This window comes from Haemaphysalis longicornis, unplaced genomic scaffold (assembly GCF_048455015.1).
Source record: "Haemaphysalis longicornis isolate Haplotype H1 unplaced genomic scaffold, Haemaphysalis longicornis Haplotype H1 scaffold_6, whole genome shotgun sequence".
Taxonomy (NCBI): Eukaryota; Metazoa; Arthropoda; class Arachnida; order Ixodida; family Ixodidae; genus Haemaphysalis; species Haemaphysalis longicornis.
The window spans coordinates 97,235,482-97,253,856 of record NW_027526407.1 but is presented as its reverse complement, the minus strand read 5'-3'; the positions used below and the strand labels follow the sequence as shown (position 1 = coordinate 97,253,856).

Below are 18,375 nucleotides of genomic sequence, written 5' to 3'. Positions count from 1 at the left end.
CCGTTCTCGGCACCCTATGCAATGCAGCAGTGGCTACGGTGGGTTCCCGCAGGCAACTCGGCCGTCTGGGTGGTCATCAATGATGACGGTTTTGAGCACAGCCCATGCCCCATCGAGAGCTTTGATGGCTGTGCACATTGCCAGGAGTGCGCTCAAAGCTCCATACCCCAACTGTGACTCTCCGACACGAAGCGGCTGCCCTCTTGCAGAAAGATGTAAGAGGCCACCCGAAAATCTTCTCAGATAGCTCCGTCCTCCCAGCCACCAGTAGCTCTGCGGCCGCTTGCACGGCTCCAGAGATCGGGAGGCGAGGACTCGACTCCTCCAGGCTTCTCCTGAGTCATCAACAAACCGCCGAGCTGGATGTACTTCATTTGGTTGCAAACTTGCTTCTGGAGCGAATCCACCAGGACACAGCTGCAGTCATCCTGGTGGACTCCAGGCCAGCCCTACTCTAGGTGCTGGAAGCATACATGCCCGTGAGCCGCAGTGGTCTCGCTTAGCGCTGTCTGGTCGGCAAGCTGCACACGGTCTCCTCCCACAGCTGCGCAGTTAATAAACTTCACTGCCTCCCCTCCCACTGCGGCGACGCGGGAAAGAAGGAGGCAGACACTCTGGCCAAGGGAGCCCACGACCCTTCACCTCCGTTGACGCAGCTCCCTCGACTGTTACCCTTTCCAGAGCTACCGGAGTCGGCCCAGCACGTGACCCGCAGTATTTATTCTTGCAGCTTGATCCGTGCGGCTGTGTGGTTAGAGGTAGCTTTGTACAGTGTCAAGCGTGCAGAGCAATGAGCCGGACTACTGTGTACACAAACACACGCTTTATATTCAACAGGCCTGTCCGCAGAGCTGACGAGACGTGTGCGGCGGGATGCTTCAACCCGGCGTTATGTTCAACGTTCAACCCGGCGAAGAACGTGGCGGTGTTAATGATTAGCGCCGGGAGGAGTTAGCTTGGGCTCGAGACGAGGCCTCGCTGCCCGCGCTCTGCGTCACCGGCACACCGCTCACCCTTGGGCCGGACCCCGGCTTCTCCCGGCGGCGGCCAGGGCTGTCGTCGGGCCTACACCGCGACGGACGGAAACTTCGAAGGAAGCGCCGGCGACGGACCTCGGGCTTACACCGCGAGGGCGCCGTCCTCCTGTCGTCTTGCCCGACCGCTTCCGAGCTCCTTCCTTTTCTTCTTTCCTGCTGGCCCGTTGCCTTCGGCAAGCGCTACACCCCTGGTTCGGCGGATTGGCCACCACACTGCACTGGCCCTTCACTACACACAGACCTCTTGGTATTCCCCTGCCCGGCGCTTTCTTGTGCCCGCGTGCGTGCGGGCGGGTGTACGGGCGATTTGCAGTATACTTTCCCTGGTTTACAAAGGAGATTAAGGAGGAATGATCACTGGGCAGAGCGTTTAAGATCAGGTACGTTGTCCAAGAAACCAGCATGCGCGTTCAGCCGTAGCAGTGTGTCAGCAGCGCGCACTATACCGCTAGCTGTCACATGTCAGAATAAAGACGTATGGAGACGTCTGGACCGACTTCAATTCTATGTTTTAGGACTAGGCTTTACACTTCTCAAGTGGCGCTATCTCCTAACTTATCTGATAGCAACACCGAAGTTTAACCGGAGTCCGTTTTTCGCTCACTCCGATAGAAAACTGCGGAGCCCATACGAGGTGCAACTGCTCGCTGCTGCAGCAGGTGGCAATTTTTGAACTGACGGGAAATTTCAGCACAATGGTAGACGGCGGAAATCCGCTTCATACCAAAATTTGGGGAAGTAATCGAAAACTTGTGGAAAAAATAATGCTAAAGCGTCTCCAGAAACACCTGAACGAGACCAAGCAAATATGCCGGCAGATTCGGAAGACAGATCGGTACCAAGGATGTGCTAATCCAAATGAAAGAGGAGATCCTCGTTCCTGCCACTCATCACTCACCGCGGGCCATCCTCACACTTGAGTTGAAGTTTACCTTCGACTACGTGGCACACGAGGCAATCCTTTGAAACCTGGACAATAGAGGCTGCGGAAAGAAGACATACGACTACTATATTATAAACTCCCTCTCCAACCGAAAAGACATTATCAAGATCGGGAAAGTCACCTCGGACTCCATCACCCTTGGCTGTCGGGGGACCCTTCAAGGCTCAGACCTGTCTCCGCTATTGTTCAACATGGCGCTCTTTGGCCTCACGGGGCAGCTGGAGAGTATACCGAACCTAAGACAAATGCACCCTCTATTCAGATGATGTAACCCTGTGGACGGGTTTCGATTCATTGAGGGGTCTGCAGGACGCTCTGCAACCGGCCGCCCAAACTTTCAACCAGTATGCGAAGGAACGTGGAATGGCTTGTTCACTCCAAAAGTCATAACTTCTTGTGGTTCGACGCCGCCGCCGCGAACGAGAGTAAGATAACATCCAGGTCACCCTTGATAAACAGGCCATCAAACCCTGCACATAGCTAAAAATTCTAGGCCTTCTGATAACAAGAATGATACAATGATACCCACGATCAGAAGTCACCAACCGACACAGAGCCATGAAAGAGAAAGGCACACTTCGTCTCGTCCAGGTTTCCATTCGCTCAAAAATAACTTACTCAGTACTGTATGCAGTACTAAACAAGAGAGCAACCGACAAACTTAACACCGCCATCAGGAAAGCAACGAAGCAAGCGCTGGGCCTTCCAATGAGCGTATCCACAGACAGTGTTGAGCTGCACAACACAGTACACGAACTAATTGAAGGTTGCGTACAACTAATTGAAGGCACCCAGAACCCCGATTTGCAACATCCGCCCCCTCCTCATTCCCCCGAGCAGTGGGAGACGGTGCGGTGCTGTCCAGCAGCTCTTTTGCGATCAGCTCCTGCTGGTTGAGAGAGCGGTAGCATCAATGATGGCACATGGCTAACGGTAAGCAGGCTGTACTCCCACGGGGCTCTGCCAAATAAAGAAGTTTTCTCTCCTTTAACTTATTTTCTTCCATGGTTGAAAGAATATTGCCGCGCGGCCCACTATAATGGTTGCCAGCACTAGCTTTGGCAGCATACTTATAACGCTTGTAGATTAAAAAATTCTACTTTGAAACGCTCCAGGGAGCTATGAGAAACCACTTCGGTTCAAGCTGTTTGTCTTGATATTTAATTTGGGATAGACAGCATAAACTCCGCAAAAATCGGTTATCTGTCCCATCAAAAGGAGTACTAAACGACAGATCTCCCCCACAGAGCAAGTCCCCTCGGCAGCTGTCGCTCACCGGCAGTGAGGTAGGAAAGAAAAGGGAGTGACTCAGGGAGCGACCTTATAGTGCCACTGCTACCAACGTAGAGTACAATAACCATGTGGCCTCATTTAAACGTCAGCTTCCCACCCGTCACCACGCCTATCACAGCTATGATACCTTGGTCTGATAGGATAGCATTAGAGCGCTGCAGCTTTTGAGGGAAGCATTTCGTTGTTGCGCGTAAGTATAGTGTATTGTCAAAGATTTGAACTTTGAGTCTGTGCCCAATTTTTTTTTAAGCGAAACTTATTTGTCTACTAACCAGCCTGCATGACCTTGTCCTCCTATCCCAAGTGCGCGGGAATACGTCATGTGCTGCAGTTATTGTTTCTCTATTAGAATGTGGTGCGCACCTTGGTCCAGAAAGTATATGCATGTACATACATATTGTTACAAAACAGGGATTTATAGAGGTGGAATATTTACACAGTATGCGAGTGGGGGAAATGCTGAATTGTTGGCAGTTGGTGAAAAGAGCAAGGAACGGGCTAGCCACGCCGATCGTGTGCCCTTCTTCACCGTCACTTTCCTCAAAAGCGCCCGGAACTCGTGTGCTTGTTCATCTGCGTCCTTTTTGAACTCGCACAACTGCCTGACTTCCCCCATGTAGGGCTGCCGTCTCAGCAAAAAAATGGTGTGCTCTGACCGAATGATGGTCCCGAAAAGCTTACCATAATCTGTAAATGTAAATGTGAAAGCATTAGATATCCCCTAGATAAAAATTGCCTAAATTGCCGGCAATTTGTGCAGTCGAGAAAAAATCGGTCGGCACCAGAATCCCGGGACACTCGCCGCCGAGTCTGTACACAAAGCAGCCGCGTTGGCGGATTGCCTCGAAAGCGCGTCATCCCTATTTCATATTTGCCGCGCTTTCGAGGCGCTTTTTCAAAGAAAGTGCTACGAGTTGTGCCGCGCCTCCGCCAGATGGCGCCACGGGTCCCGCGACCGAGAGAAGACGCAGAGAAACATCCCCCTCGCGAGGGGCACGATCAAATGCAGAGCATTTCCGGGGGCGCACGACGTTAAGTAGTTTGCGTTACGTTAATGTTGTTGCACTTGTGGCAACTGCTGACGAGAGAGCGCTCGTCAGCGGTAATTTGAATGAGTCAACGATATAAGGCGCGTTCGTAGCGTCCCATTCTGTGTCGGCTTTGTGGCGCAGTGGGTAGAGCACCATGTACATTGCGTTCCGCCCGCAGGGTCGAGGGATCGAAACCGGGCGCCGGATAGTATTTTTTTTTTATATATATAGTAGGGAGGGGTGCGGTGCGGACTACAGACGTCAACTCGGGTGACATCGTGAGTTACTGAACTGCTCTGCATTTAAAAGGGAATTGGGCAGGACTCCTGGCACGTAGTTTCGGGGGTACGACGCTCACGAAGTCATTGGGCTAGACACGAGCAGCTGTGGTGTTGTAAACAGAGATTATCTTGTAAGCAGCAGAATTAGTAGGCGCACCACACAGCAAGCGCGTGAACAACGAAGGAAGAAGGTTTTTCGGCAAAGTGTCATACAGCTGGATGGGGCGTACAGGAGCAGAATAAACCACCGAGCGAAGTCGGTGGGACGGCGATGCTGTGGCTTCAAGACGACTTTCTGAAATGCACGCGAAAGCCAAGTTAAAACCCTTTCAGCCCTGATTTTTGTATTTCAAGCAAAAGAGTGTTTTCTGTGTGTTTTCCTAAATTTTAGGGTCCTATAAGCCCACAAATGAAAAATAGAGCGGGAGGTAAAAGTAATAACATTTATTAATGAGGCAATTAATTAAAACAATTCGCAATTAAAAATTTTATGTAGAACAATGACATCACTTTTGCAGATTTTTCTAAACGTTATGACTACATGAACCTAAAAACAAAAAATCAGCTTCGTAGTGCACGTATTTATAGATTTACGAGCTTGGGAATAAAACTGAGACCGCCATTTTTTTTAGCCTCGGTGTCGTTATTTGCTACTGCACCGGAGCTTTTTCTTTTTTGTAGCGAGTAGCTCCAATAAAATGAAACAACCGGGATATCTGTCGCAGTGGGCGTCGTTCAAGGACAATTCCCCAAAAAACTAGCAGTTTTGGTTTCGTTCTCTATGCTCTAGAGGTACTTTTATGTGATGGCATCAATAGACACCACCAGGGCCGAAAGGCATGCGCGTACATTCAGAAAGGCTAAGATGGTGCCATCACATGCACTGCTGATGTCTCTCTCGCAGCTGACGTTCTCATCGCCCACAACCCTTGTCCACGTCGTTCGTTTTGCGGGCCTCACTCACCTGTCGCTGATCGCATCCACGGCTGCGCCCTCCTACTCCTTCACCCTGCCCGTCGTGGCGCTGCTCGCCCGTCTGCCGCTGGAGCACCTGACCCTGACAAACTTCAGCGACATCAGTGTGCCGGCGTTGGCGACGACCTGCACAGGCCTCAAGTCGCTCGCCCTCCTGGCGGGGAGTGCGGCAGGCGAGTTCATCGTGGAACCCATCTTCCCTCGCATTCGTCGACTACGCCTGAGTTGCAGCATGGGCCAAAAGATACTTCTGGGGCTGCTCCACGCTTGCCCAGACCTTGTGGAGCTCCATTTGGAGGAAGACTTTCTGTCGGGGGCCTTCCTCACAGGACCGGGACTTCTCGAGAGCCCGAGGCCGAAGCTTCCTCAGCTCGAGCAGCTGACGCTCCGCACGCAGCCCCCGGGCTGCGACTCGGTGGTGGACTTGCGCGTGAGTCCGGCGGACCTAGACGCGGCGTTGGCGGCGCTGCCAGCTCTGCGCCGGGTCCGCACGGACAACTTCAAGATCCGCTTCCACCTGGAGAACAGCGCGACCCGGCAGCAGCCCATCGCTTTAGAGTGGTGCGTATGCACCAAGTGCTTCGCGGAGTACCCGAAGGTGTCACCGAAGCAGAGGGAGTTGTGGGAGAACGCGCACTACAAGAGAGTAGGAATGGGAACCGCCGCTCTTGGAATGATGATGTCGTAGTCGAATTGCTTGCGGGATTTGTTGTTTTGTGGGGTGGGGTTGTGGACTGTGGGTTGAACACTGCCCCTAGCGAAGGCCTGTGGAACATTATTTTAATAGAGCTTAACAAAAGCATAGTGTTGTGTGGTGAAGTGCCAATTGGATGCGTGCTACCAAAGCTGTGGTCTCGTTGCAATGGGTGCTTCATTATACAAGAGCAATGTTTTTAATAAGAGCACATGAGAAGTGATTTCATTAAAGTTATCACTGTATTTCACAGTAATGCATTTCAGAGGGCGCTGCAACACTTTTGATAAATTTTCACTTTTCCCTGCCTGGAAGCCCTGCGAAAGCAATAGTTATTGCCTGCATAAGCGACACTACATGACTCGCTTGTCGGAGCAGATTCGTCTTCGAGTTCCTGCTTTGCTGCTGTTGCGATTTTTCCTGAAGTTGCGATCAAATGTGTTAATTGCAGTAACTGAAGGGCAGCCAGAAAATATCTGCGACATATCTTGAATGACGTTCAAGCGCATCAACAATAGACCAAGAAAGAGCGAACAATCTTTTTAACGTTATCTCACGTTCTTATGAAAGTCATATTTGACTGGAGTACTTTGTGACCAGTGAACATAGGTAGTGGATGCACTTGCTGGCTACACTCTGAAAACATTCCAGACTTTATAAAGGTTAAAAATGTGGTGCAGGGCCCTTTGAAGGTCTGGAGCTCCCTTATGCAGGTGCTGTAGTCACTGTTATATTGGTCGCTACAAGCTTTTATGCGTGGAGTCGTGTCTACAAGGACCGTACCATAAACTGTTTTAAGTAACTTTGCTGTAACTTTACGGTATTGTAATATTGGTATTCTACAAGCTGCAGTCAAGTCTGAGAACAAACTATTTCCCATTTTCTTTTGAAAAAGCAGCTGCTTTGAATCGCTTCGAAAAACAGTGACCCGAACACGACTTAAAGGAGCACTGACACGAAAATTTTATGTTACACTTTTACTGCTTTTATCGATGCTTAATGGTCTGGCGAACCTGGAACAGGACTTCAAATACTTCAGCGCGCGATAGTTAATTACACTGAACGGCCTGAAAATCGTTTGTTTCAAATTCCCGCGCTTTCATCCCGAACGGCGCATATGACAGAATCCCGGCCTGACCTCGCCGCTTTGTGCGGACGTCACCGGCGCCCGCTTGAGAGGGTGTTGCGCCCGCTCGCCGCTCGTGGGGCCGCGCGCATGAAGTGACGTCACGAGCTTTTGACGAGCGCTGCCGCGTCACTTCTTTTGGCTCTCCCTGGATGGCGTCACGCTGATGTCCATTTGCTGAGTGGCGCTCCGCGCGCTGCTCTGTCGGCGCGATAAATGAGATCCAATTAAACTATGTTCTTCGCGTCGCAGGCCGCTCATATTTCACCCAGGGTATTCTGTTGAGTGAAGGAAGCGAACTGCGCAATAATATTAACGCCGAAAATTGGTGTCAGTGCTCCTTTAACATATCCTCATAGCAAGTCCCGTCTTTTGACAGGGTGCACCACGCATCCACTTGTGTATCTCGCCACCTGGAGCTGTTTTTTTTTTAAATTTATTTCGTGGTTTCACAAAATTAGAAGCAACAGCTCCTCCTTGCTTCACGAACAGCTTTCCACCCCTATTTTACAATCAGCTTCACATCTGGAGCCATAAAATGTATGACGTCTGCTATAGTTTACTGGGCAGATATAACTGCAGCCTATTGAATCTGATCATTTGAATGACAATTTAGTAAGAACTTCTTTCTGCATCCCTTGTTATCCTATCAACGGTTCTCCCGACAGCCATAAATCGACTGTCACAGTTATAAATTTTTCTAGCAACACGAGTGCCTCGAGTGCTACGTTATGCAATAGGAATCCTGTGATATTATAAATTGCACAGGGCACTAGAACATAGACTGGCCTTAAAGGAGCCATGAAGACAAAATACAAGTTGGGTTTATTAGAAAGACTGCTTAGTCTCGATAACAATGATAGCAATATCATCGCAATCTTCGAACAAATAACGGAGATATTAAAGAAAACGTGTGAAGCAGTCGCGACCCCCTAGCCAATTTCCCGCAACTTTTCTATGACGTCACGGAACCTTGTTTGTGCGATTGGCGGCCGCCTAACTGACCTGTCGCGACGACACATGACTGGACGTCTGTAATGGGGCCTCTAGTTCCATTTGACCGCATCACTTGAATGCTAACGCGCAGTTGAGGCGCTGAAAATTGTTTTATTGTTGGCCCGTATGACGTCATTCATGCTCATAACACGTCACTGTGGCGCAAAATTTGAAAGTTTTTAAATACTTCTTGCTTTTTTTCGTTAAAAAACATATTTTGTGGCTGTAATGGAGCTGAGTGAGATACTGAATCCTAGTTCTTTCCAATGAAAAGAAGTTACATTTTCTCTTCATGGCTCCTTTAAAGAGTTATAAATCACTGTGAGTAGGGATGTGCGAATACTCGAATATTCGAATACGAGTCAAATAGTACCTCCGCAAATAACTCGAATCCCGAATCGAATATCTACTATTCGATTTTTCTAATAGTCGAGTGGACTTTTTGAATGTGCCCGGCTCTGCAAAAGCGAGAGATATCGGCCCACGCTAGTGCACTGATGGTGCACAATCTGCTTGCGTTTCATTCTAGTTGCACTTTCGACGAGTGCACTTTGCACAAAGTTTTATCCCGCTGCACGGAGTAATCTGCGATTGTGTTGATAAGATCTTTCCGATGTTTCCCTGGTGCTGTTGCCGTCGAATCTGGCAACCGTTTTGATTACATGTAAGGGCAGCTTCTCAGTAAAGTAATCACCGCCGCTCTTGTTTTTTGACAGCGCCTCCGCTAATTTGAAATCAAAAGCGGTTATGGCTTTTTTTAATGCAGTTGGTGTATGCATGATTACCGCATGTATTTCTTGTTTTTTAGACTGCACAAGATAGCGCAAGCTTGTGCACGGCGACTGTCTTTAGAGCTTTCCTTCCGCGACGTATCATTCACGCTTCACGCTCGCGACCTGCTTCCAAAGTGCATCATCACGGCCCGTGATTGTGGTTGTGCCATGTTTTCGTGACATAATAGAGAGTTTTAGCTGACCGTCTTTCACGGTCCGCTCCGCTCCGATAGCGAGCGGGAGCGCCATTGCGCATGCGTGGCGTGCTTGACCGCGAACTGCATTGGCTCCGGTCGCGCTGACCGTGCCGCCGATACCGGAGCGGACCGTGGAAAACAGTTAGCTAAAACTCTCTACTGTCTAGTGTTCATGCCTGCAAAGTGCTCGCATTGGAGTTGCGAGGTGCTGCCTATGCGTTTCCTTCCTGTGGTCACAGTACAGCAACTCCAGTGCAAGATGTGTTTTTTTTTTCGTTTTTTTGTTTTTAATGCGTATTGTGCCTGCTCCGTATTCCTGAAATACCAGGTTCGGCGACTCGACTGCTGCGAATGGGAGTTAAAAAGTGCGTTCTTTGGGTTGAAAAAGAGCACCATGACTACCGAACATGCGAAGTAGCTTCTGTTTTTGCCCAAAAACCTATGAGAAATTGAGGACTGTAAAAGAAATACTGATATCCGATTCGATATTTGGCTTTTTTTTTTTCGAATTCGATTCGAAAGTAACTTTTGGTATTCGCAAACCCCTAACTGAGAGCAATAGGACACAACTGCCTTGTGCAGTTACATTGTCAGAGTGCTCATATCAATGCTTGTAATAAATCCTACTGTTGTTATTGGGAAAGCATTACTGAGCTTTTGTTCATTTTGTAGTTACGCCCACATTATGCATCCACATTGCACACGTATTGCTGAGGACGTAAAATGGTTGCAAGTTTCTAGCTTTAAAATGCTTGTGTAAACTGAATAACGTACTCAAAATAGAACCAGTGCTATGTCGTGTACACTGACAAAAGAATTTTTCTCAACGTAAGCAAGGTAACAGATTGCATCTCTGTTGTCCTGGTAGTACCCTGGAGGTTGTTGATTCGAAACACCCATCTTCTTTGATGGTATCGCAATGTTCTGTGTTTGTGGGTTTTCTACAACTCAATTTTTACCGCCATTTAAGCAGTGTTTCTGCTATAGCCTGTCAACTCTACCACAAAGAGTAAAGAAAAAAAACAGTTGCATTTCACCAAAAAACTGTTCGTGTCTACAGTTTTCGGTCTTTTCACAAGAAATCATTCCTAAGATCCGGTGAGAAATCATAATGGGCTCGTGTCTATGTTGCATGTAAGTTGCTCAATCAAGTCATGTTAAAAAAACAGTTCAGACATGCTATTTGCCCAACCCTGCAAGGCCAAAACCATTTGCCTCAATAGTGGGAAATGCTGCTAGTGCACCGTTCATCATTCCTCAAGTAAGAATGCCAAAAGTATTCCAGCCAACAGGTAGTGAAACCACCATTGAAAATTCTGGCCTGTTATTATCTGGCCTGTTATCCTGGCCTGTTATTAAACATTAAACAGGCCAGGAGGGTAGTGTGGTGCCAAAACCCTTATACTGCCACATTCAAGAAATGCCGACTTGTTTGAGCCAATCACCGAGCTGTTTTTCGCTGGTGATAACTGTAGCACTTTGCTTTCCGTGCTTTCAGGCACAAAACTCGACACATTTCTTTCCTTTTAGATGCGACGGTGAGAGCATCTCTTGTCGGCGGCCCTGTCCTTCCTGCGTGCGTCCGTCGTCGTCGGCGTCCGCACTCTCCTCCGCTCACCCCCTCTCCTCTCCGATAGCGAACACTTTCTCGCGAGGGGCATTGGATTGGATTCGATTGGCTTGGATTAGATTGGATTGGATTAAAGTGAATTGTGTTGCGTCATAGCCGCGGCAGACGCACTGGCGCCGGCGCGTGCCCAGGTGAGAGCGAACACTCTCTCTCAACATCTGCGGGTGTGCGGCCCAGCGCGCTCTCACTCCGCCGGTGGGCGGCGCTGCGCGCGGTGCTGCGCATTAGTGTCACTAAATGTGCAGTACTCTCTCTCTCTCCGCGGTCTCCTCTCCTTCGGGCGCGCTGCGCATATAACCAACACCACCTAGACTTTCAAGGCCTGCGGAGTGCCGCCGTGATGTCACACGGCAGGGGCGGCCGCGCGCCGCGCGCCGCCCGCAGAGCACGGAGCTGGAGGCACTGAACAGGTTTAGTGCCGTGTCGCTTCGAAAATTGCGCGGTCGTAGTATTTTGTTTCTGTGCGTGTGCTTGGACATGACCCCGTAGTTTGCCGACCGTGTAACGCCAAGTTGTGTTGTTTGAGTAAACATATCGGTGGCCACAAAAATCGTTTGAACTGTTGCTCGAGAATTCTTACTTGCCTAACCATTAACCAAGCTAACTTTAAATCCATGAGAAAATAGCAGACTTCTCATTGATTACATTGTAGTGTATACATGGGATATAAATGTGCTGTACTTGCAACTAACTGTAACGTTCTTTAGCTACAACAGCAAACGAGGAGCAATTAGATAGTTTTGAAGTGAAGTTATAAGCACAAAACATTAACACACTTGAAGAACACGAGCTCGGTTTGGATAGTTTTGAGCAGTATAATGCAATACATGCTAAATGACTCGACGTAAAGCTAAATTTGTATTTTACCTGTTCTTAATTTAAATACGTTCTTTTTGTCACGTACGAACAGCATCATTACGAATATTTTGTTGTAACATGCGCACCATATTCAAGTTCACTGCCATGTGCCAAAAAGCGCTGTGAGAGCGTAACGCAAAGCAAGACCGAAAAATAGGATTAATATATGACTAACTGGCTGATCATTCCTGGACGCCACGATAAGGATAATGAAAAAGGATCTATGGTGCACGGAGGTGCCTGCAGCCGATGCATGTAAAAAGAATGAGTTTGTAAGAAAAATTTTCACATCAATAACGACTTTTAATTTTTCAAAATATATTTTAAAAACAGTCCTTCACACACTACGCTGAAATTCGAAGGGGTCGGGACTATTCATTTTACTTTGCAGGTAACCATGCGACCATGTTGAACTATTGCGCTTATTCTAAATTTCAGGGCGTGTTGCTCCGCATTCATATAAAAGTATTACCACAAAATTACTTGATTTTTTAGGAACCAGTTCACGTCAATCCTGAGCAATTTACTTTTTGCTACCGCACGTAAAGTATTTATTGGGAAATTAATACGTCTAGATTAGTGAAACGTGTTATTTGGATTGTCTTTGTGACTTCTCGGCAAGCAACCTTCTTTTTTGCAGCGGAACATCCTAATGATTCCAGCTCCCTTTTAAAACCATGCAGATCGATCACAACAAATGCATTTATGGTGGCTCTAAACGGATTTATTCCACTAAATGAGCACCAGTGCTGCTGTGAACACTGACTCACTTGCTCAACGTTTGAAGCTTTCTTTGTTTTGTTTTTGCGCTAGCGTCCGCGATCTTGTCATTCAGTCGGCAGCAGAAGTTCTTAAGCAGGACGTTTGTACTGCACCACAGCACACGCTTCAGCAGGAGCTCACTCGTGTGGCCGTCGTCACAAGCATCGAAGTCGGAGCACTCTTCGTCGGCTAGCAACTCCGCAGTGAGGTCAGTCGCTACCTGGCGCTGGTTGGGCATACTCAAAAACTGCTCCTGCATCTTCGAGAGTTGCTCGACGACAGCGTAGTTGTAGGTTACAGCGTTCACTGCGAACATGGTAGGGTGCACAAGTCCTCCGCGGTCCATTTCTCTCACAAGCTCGTAGTGCTTCTCGTTCACAGAAACTCTTATCTCCTTATTCAGCGTCAGGAGGGCCCTACATTTTTCGCACTTGAGCTTCTTCAATGTGGCATATACGGCGTATCCTGCCACATATACCAGGACGGGGATGACGTCTCTGATTTTCTGCAACGTTTCTTCAGTCCACTACGTTGCAGAGAGGGACCGGTCTGCTTGTGTCCTTATCCAAGTCGTCCCACTTCTCATCTTTGTCAACAATACTTCCGGACGATCGGCCAGCCGATGGAAGCGTACTTTGAAGGCGCAGTTTGTTTGAAAGCGCAGTTTGAAAGCGCAGGCCATCAGTCTGAATTTTTTCCAGGAGAACGTAGGACAAGTTGAGTTCAGTTAAGCAGTATCGGGCGACCTCTATGAGTCCACTGGTTGTTTGGTGAAGAGCACCATGTGTCTCTGCTGTTAGCTTGCCGCTGTCGTAGCTCTTGGTCCTAGCTTTCCACTCGCCCAGCCAGTCCAAAACCTTGTAGAGGAAGTGCACTTTGGGATCATCCATTGAGAACAATGGTTCTTGGAAGTTGTCCCGAAGCCTCTGTCCTTTCTGTGGCGTTTTGACGTTTACAATCTTCCACCATTTCACCACGATGTCAATAAAGGTAGAGGTGCCCTCAACATGGCCTAGGCTGTGCTTTTGTGCTATGGCTCGAAGAGCTGGGGACAATGTGTCGTTGAATATCTGCAGTGCGAGTTTCACGTTTTGTCTTTCGGTGGCTGAAGGAAAAAGGCTTTTTCGAGATGTGTACGCAAACCTCAGCAGTTGTCCGAGTTCAAGATCATAAGCCTCTCTTAAGGTTTCAAACGATGCTGACAACATGCGGCCTCCTCCTTCTGTGTCGAATTCCGGAAACGAAAAACATCGTTGGTGGTTTTTCTGGTTTATCCAGTTATTCCGGATACATTTGAGCAGGTGCACTGTGTATAGCACGTGGAAAAGTGGCCTTTGAGGATCACATGGGTGGGGATAAACAAAGTCCGATGTACCAGCGGTTGCACACGACGCGGATGTCTTGAACTTTGCCATTGTCTTTCCGTTCACTTTGTTGTTGTCAGTTACAACGCATATTATCTTGTAACCAATTTTCTCAAGGCCACAGATGACGTCCCTCAGCAAAGTGTGCAAAAACTCTCCATCAGCTCCACGTACGGGTACGATCTGGGCAACCTCCTTGAATTTGCCAGCAAGGCTTTGAACCATAAAGACAAGCGCACTGTTTGCTGGTTCCTTGTAATTGTGGGCCGCACCGGTGATGTTACCACCTTTATAGTAAAAAAAAGGCTTAATGTGAATCTCGTCCTGGTCCACCATCAGTACTGCAGTGCGTTGGAAATCATCCAGATCAGATACTTTTGTTCTCATGTACCTGAGGAATGTGGCATCTTGGTGCTCTAACTGGGGATTCATTCCATACGACGAACATATGGACCTAATAGTCCCAGGGTGCGGCAGAGTAACATTTCCATAGCTGCGGATGTATTTATAGGCGTGGGGTGATATGGTAAAGAGCAGGCAGCAAAAGACCATAAATTCAGCTGAATAACGCCGCCTCATCTTATTCGCCAGCAGCAGTTTGAACTGTTCACACAGGAACTGGATGGCATGGGCCTTTTCCTCTGGTTGTGTTGTGTGTCCGACAGAGTGTTCAGCAGGAAAGAAATGGTTTCAAGCATTTCTTTGAGTTTTCTGAAGGGGAATCAAGGCTGCTATTCCACTTCTCGACGCCGTCCGAAAATTCCTTTAGAGCCCGCTTGCTGTCTGCGACAGGGGGAACCGACAAGCTGGTGCCCAATTTTGTCATCTTTCTCTTCATAAAATGGAACGCAATTCCAAGGTCGCCTTGTACAGTCACTGAACATTTAATACACGGGGCTCCCTCTTCATCGATGAGCACCAAAATTAGGTGGTCATTTTTTTCAATGACGCCCCAGAATGCACTACGTTCGCACCGAATGTAATCTGCCAGGTCTTTCAAATTGAGAACTCTGTCCGCGTCCTCTTCGCTGTGAAAAGTCTCAACTGACTCTGCTATAGCCTTCTGCATGGCCGCCGCTTCCAGTCGTATTCGCTTACTATCTGGGCTCCCCGAGTAGCGCGCTCGGACGACAGGTAGGCCGGACAGTCCGGTAACCTGGTCGGAACTGCCCCCGGGCGAAGGCGCGGCTTTGGCAGCGGCGCAGTCACTGTACGTCCTGTGGCACCATCGACGTAAGAAGTGCTGTACAGAATGTCTTCGGGTGCGAAGTGGTGCGCACACACCTGAGAAAGAACATTACCTTCGAATCAGTAACAACCCTTTCAGCAAGGTTACGTTATGCGTTTGGTAGACTGTATTTAACTCTTCGTTGTGCGATAATGTGTGCAATGCTACACCTTTGCAGTCGCGTGAAAGACAATATTCTAGACGGTAAGGAGTTACTCACCCTGGAGTTCTGTGTGGGCTGAAAGTCTTCTCGGCGTATCGCACGTATCCATTTGCGTCGACACTCGTGATCTTGCGGGAACCGAAATACCGGCACTTTACACTCTGGTGTGTAATTTCCGCGACACCGCGGAACTGAACACTTCCTCGGCATGAGAAATTTAGTGAGGCACCATCCCGGCAGAATGACAATTGACAGGCACGAAAGGAAGCATGTTCACGATCATGCGCGCAGTACCATGCACGTGGGCGCAGTGAGGGAAAAAAAAGATGACTGAGAACACGGCAGTTTCAGCATACAGGCGCTGTCGAAAATAGTGCGGGGTAGGTATCATTCAACCCCCGTGGAACTTGCTTGTAAATAAAGGCTGCAACTTATAAACATAATTTTACGTTATCTTTGTCCACAATTTACCGAACAATCTGTTCTCATTCTACCGCAAAATATACATCGATATTTGTTGTCACTGCGCGAACTGACACAAACACGGGCATGCTGTGTGGCACTACTTGAACCTCACGCTAGATATTTTAATCCAACTTAAGTCGGACATTATTGATCGCCTCACATCATCGCACAAGCGCTGCATACTCACTCTGGACATCAAGGGTGCATTCGACAACGTTTCACACTCGGCAATACTTGCAGGACTCGCATCCCTCGGATGTGGACAGCGCATGTATGACTATGTTAAGGCCTTCTTAACGGACCGTACTGCGACGATTGGTATTGGATATCTTCGATCGTCCGCTTTCACGATTCAAGCGAAAGGTACTCCGCAAGGGTCAGTCATCTCGCCACTGTTATTTAACATCGCCATGAAAGACCTCCCACCGAAATTGCAGTCAATTCCCCACATTAAACACGCATTATATGCGGATGACCTTACCGTCTGGACGCCTACTGGCTCCATTGGAGAGCAGCAAGACGCCTTGCAGCAAGCGATTACTGCTACCTTTCACTACCTCCAGACACGAGGCCTCCAGTGCGCACCCGAAAAATCGGCTTTGCTAACGCTCCACTCCCAGCCTTCTCACAAATCTGCTCGAGGTATACCTGAACCTCAACTGGCCATTGCAGGGCAGCCAGTCCCCAACGTCCCGCAACTGCGGGTGTTGGGTCTCACAATACCCAAAAACGGCTCTGGACTGCACACAATTTCCCCTCTGCATAAAACCCTGTCGCAACTGATGCACCTTCTGCAACGCATCTCCCATCGCCGTCGAGGCCTTAAAGAGCACGATACCCTACAGATAGTGCAAGCTTTGCTTATTAGCCGCATTACCTACGGGACCCCGTACCTCGCTCTGAAAACAACAGAAAAGGCTCGGCTCAACACAATGATTCGCCAAGCGTACAAAACTGCGCTTGGCCTACCCACTGCTACTGCGACCCACAAACTACTCGCCTTGGGAGTTCACAACACGTGGGAAGAGCTGCAAGAAGCCCATCATTCAGCTCAACTACGGCGCCTGCAATTGACTCCCACAGGTCGACAAGTCCTTAAAGCATTGGGACACCGCCCGATACCCCCAAGGGAACAACAAAAACGCATCCCTCTAACCCAGCGAGATTGCATCCGAGTGGCCCCAATCCCTCGAAATATGCACGCCAACTACTACATTGGCCGCCGGGCTTCTCGGGCTCGAGCCCTTACTGCGCGATACGGGAACGACCCCAGCGCCCTGTACACAGATGGTACCCCCTACCCTGGGCGCGCCGGCCACGTAGCCTGTGTAGTTACACATACCGGCCAATGCATCAATGCCGCTACTACTACCACAACCTCAATCAGTGCCGCTAAAGAAATAGTCATTGCCCTGGCCGCCACTTCCCGCCCTGAACCAGTTACTATCCTCACCGATTCGCAGACAGCCTGCCGAAATTACCAAATTGGCTGAATTTCTTCATCAGCACTTCACATCCTCAAAAACTGCACAACGACCCCTGACATCCGCATCGTCTGGGCTCCTGGACACGCCGCCATCCCCGGCAATGAAGCGGCTCACGCCGCGGCTCGCGATATAATACACCGAGCCATTGCCGACGTTGGCCAATGTTTACCCCCTCACGATCAACTCCACCCAGTCAGTGGCTACACGGAGATTCTCGCGCATTACCAGCAAACTCGCCGTCGTCTCCCACCACCACACTGGCGCCTCTCCAGAGAGGACGCTACAACTTGGCGGCGGCTCCAAACGAATACCTATCCACATCCCACCCGCCTCCACCTCATCTTCCCCACCCAACAACCTTCCCTCTGCGCTTACTGTCCCCAGCCTGGCACCCTCTACCACATCATATGGGAGTGCCAACGAACTCCAGACTTGCCCCCCCTTTCCAACCCAACCTTCGAGCAGTGGAGGGCTTCCCTGGCCAGCCCGGACGGCCAGCCGAAGTCAAGGCATCCCGGACTAGGGACGCCTTCCACGGAGCGACGCCCACCCATCAGCCTCTGCTGGAGAAATAAATTTTTTTCTCTCTCTCTCTCTCTTTACCCTGAAGGCAACTTGTGAGGGGTGGCTATGAAAATTCTGGTAAGTTGTGGTTAGTGAACCCTTCTTTTCGTCCCCTTCTCGTTGGGCTTTTGTGGGCCCCATCGGGAGGCAATTAGCGTGTCTCGCGACAATGGCTGTCTTTCTGCTCCTGCACGGGGGGGACATTGGAAGGGGGGGAGGGGGGGGGGGACAGTGGAAGGGGTGCCAAGAAGCCGACTTTTTCAATCAGCCCCCGCCCGCCCCAGCCCGATGACGTAGGCCGCGTCGCGCAAAAGAGAATTTAAGCTTTATAATCTAGGTGGTGTTGATATAACCGGTGTGTCGCTCTCCGGCGGCCTTTCGGTCGACGGTTGCTCTCCGCTTGCGCTTGAACCCCCCTCAGCGTCGCATCACACCAGGGTTCCCGCGAGGGGAGGAGGGCGTCATTTTTTTTTCGCCTGTATTTTTATTTTCCTTTTGTTCTGCTGAT

At 49.3% G+C, this 18,375-nt stretch overlaps 1 protein-coding gene across 2 annotated transcripts in view; it reads left to right on the top strand.

Moving 5' to 3' along the window:
* The window catches only part of LOC144141071 (uncharacterized), a 42,028-nt gene extending 31,423 nt beyond the window's left edge, over positions 1-10,605 (top strand). The window contains exon 5 of one of the 2 annotated variants that reach the window (XM_077672581.1): positions 5,490-10,605. In XM_077672581.1, the coding sequence (XP_077528707.1) occupies positions 5,490-6,248 (759 nt within the window). In that variant the 3' untranslated portion in view covers positions 6,249-10,605. The remainder of the gene's footprint in view (positions 1-5,489) is intronic. The other variant, XM_077672580.1, reaches the window with a different exon arrangement.
* The last annotated feature ends 7,770 nt before the right edge of the window (positions 10,606-18,375 follow it).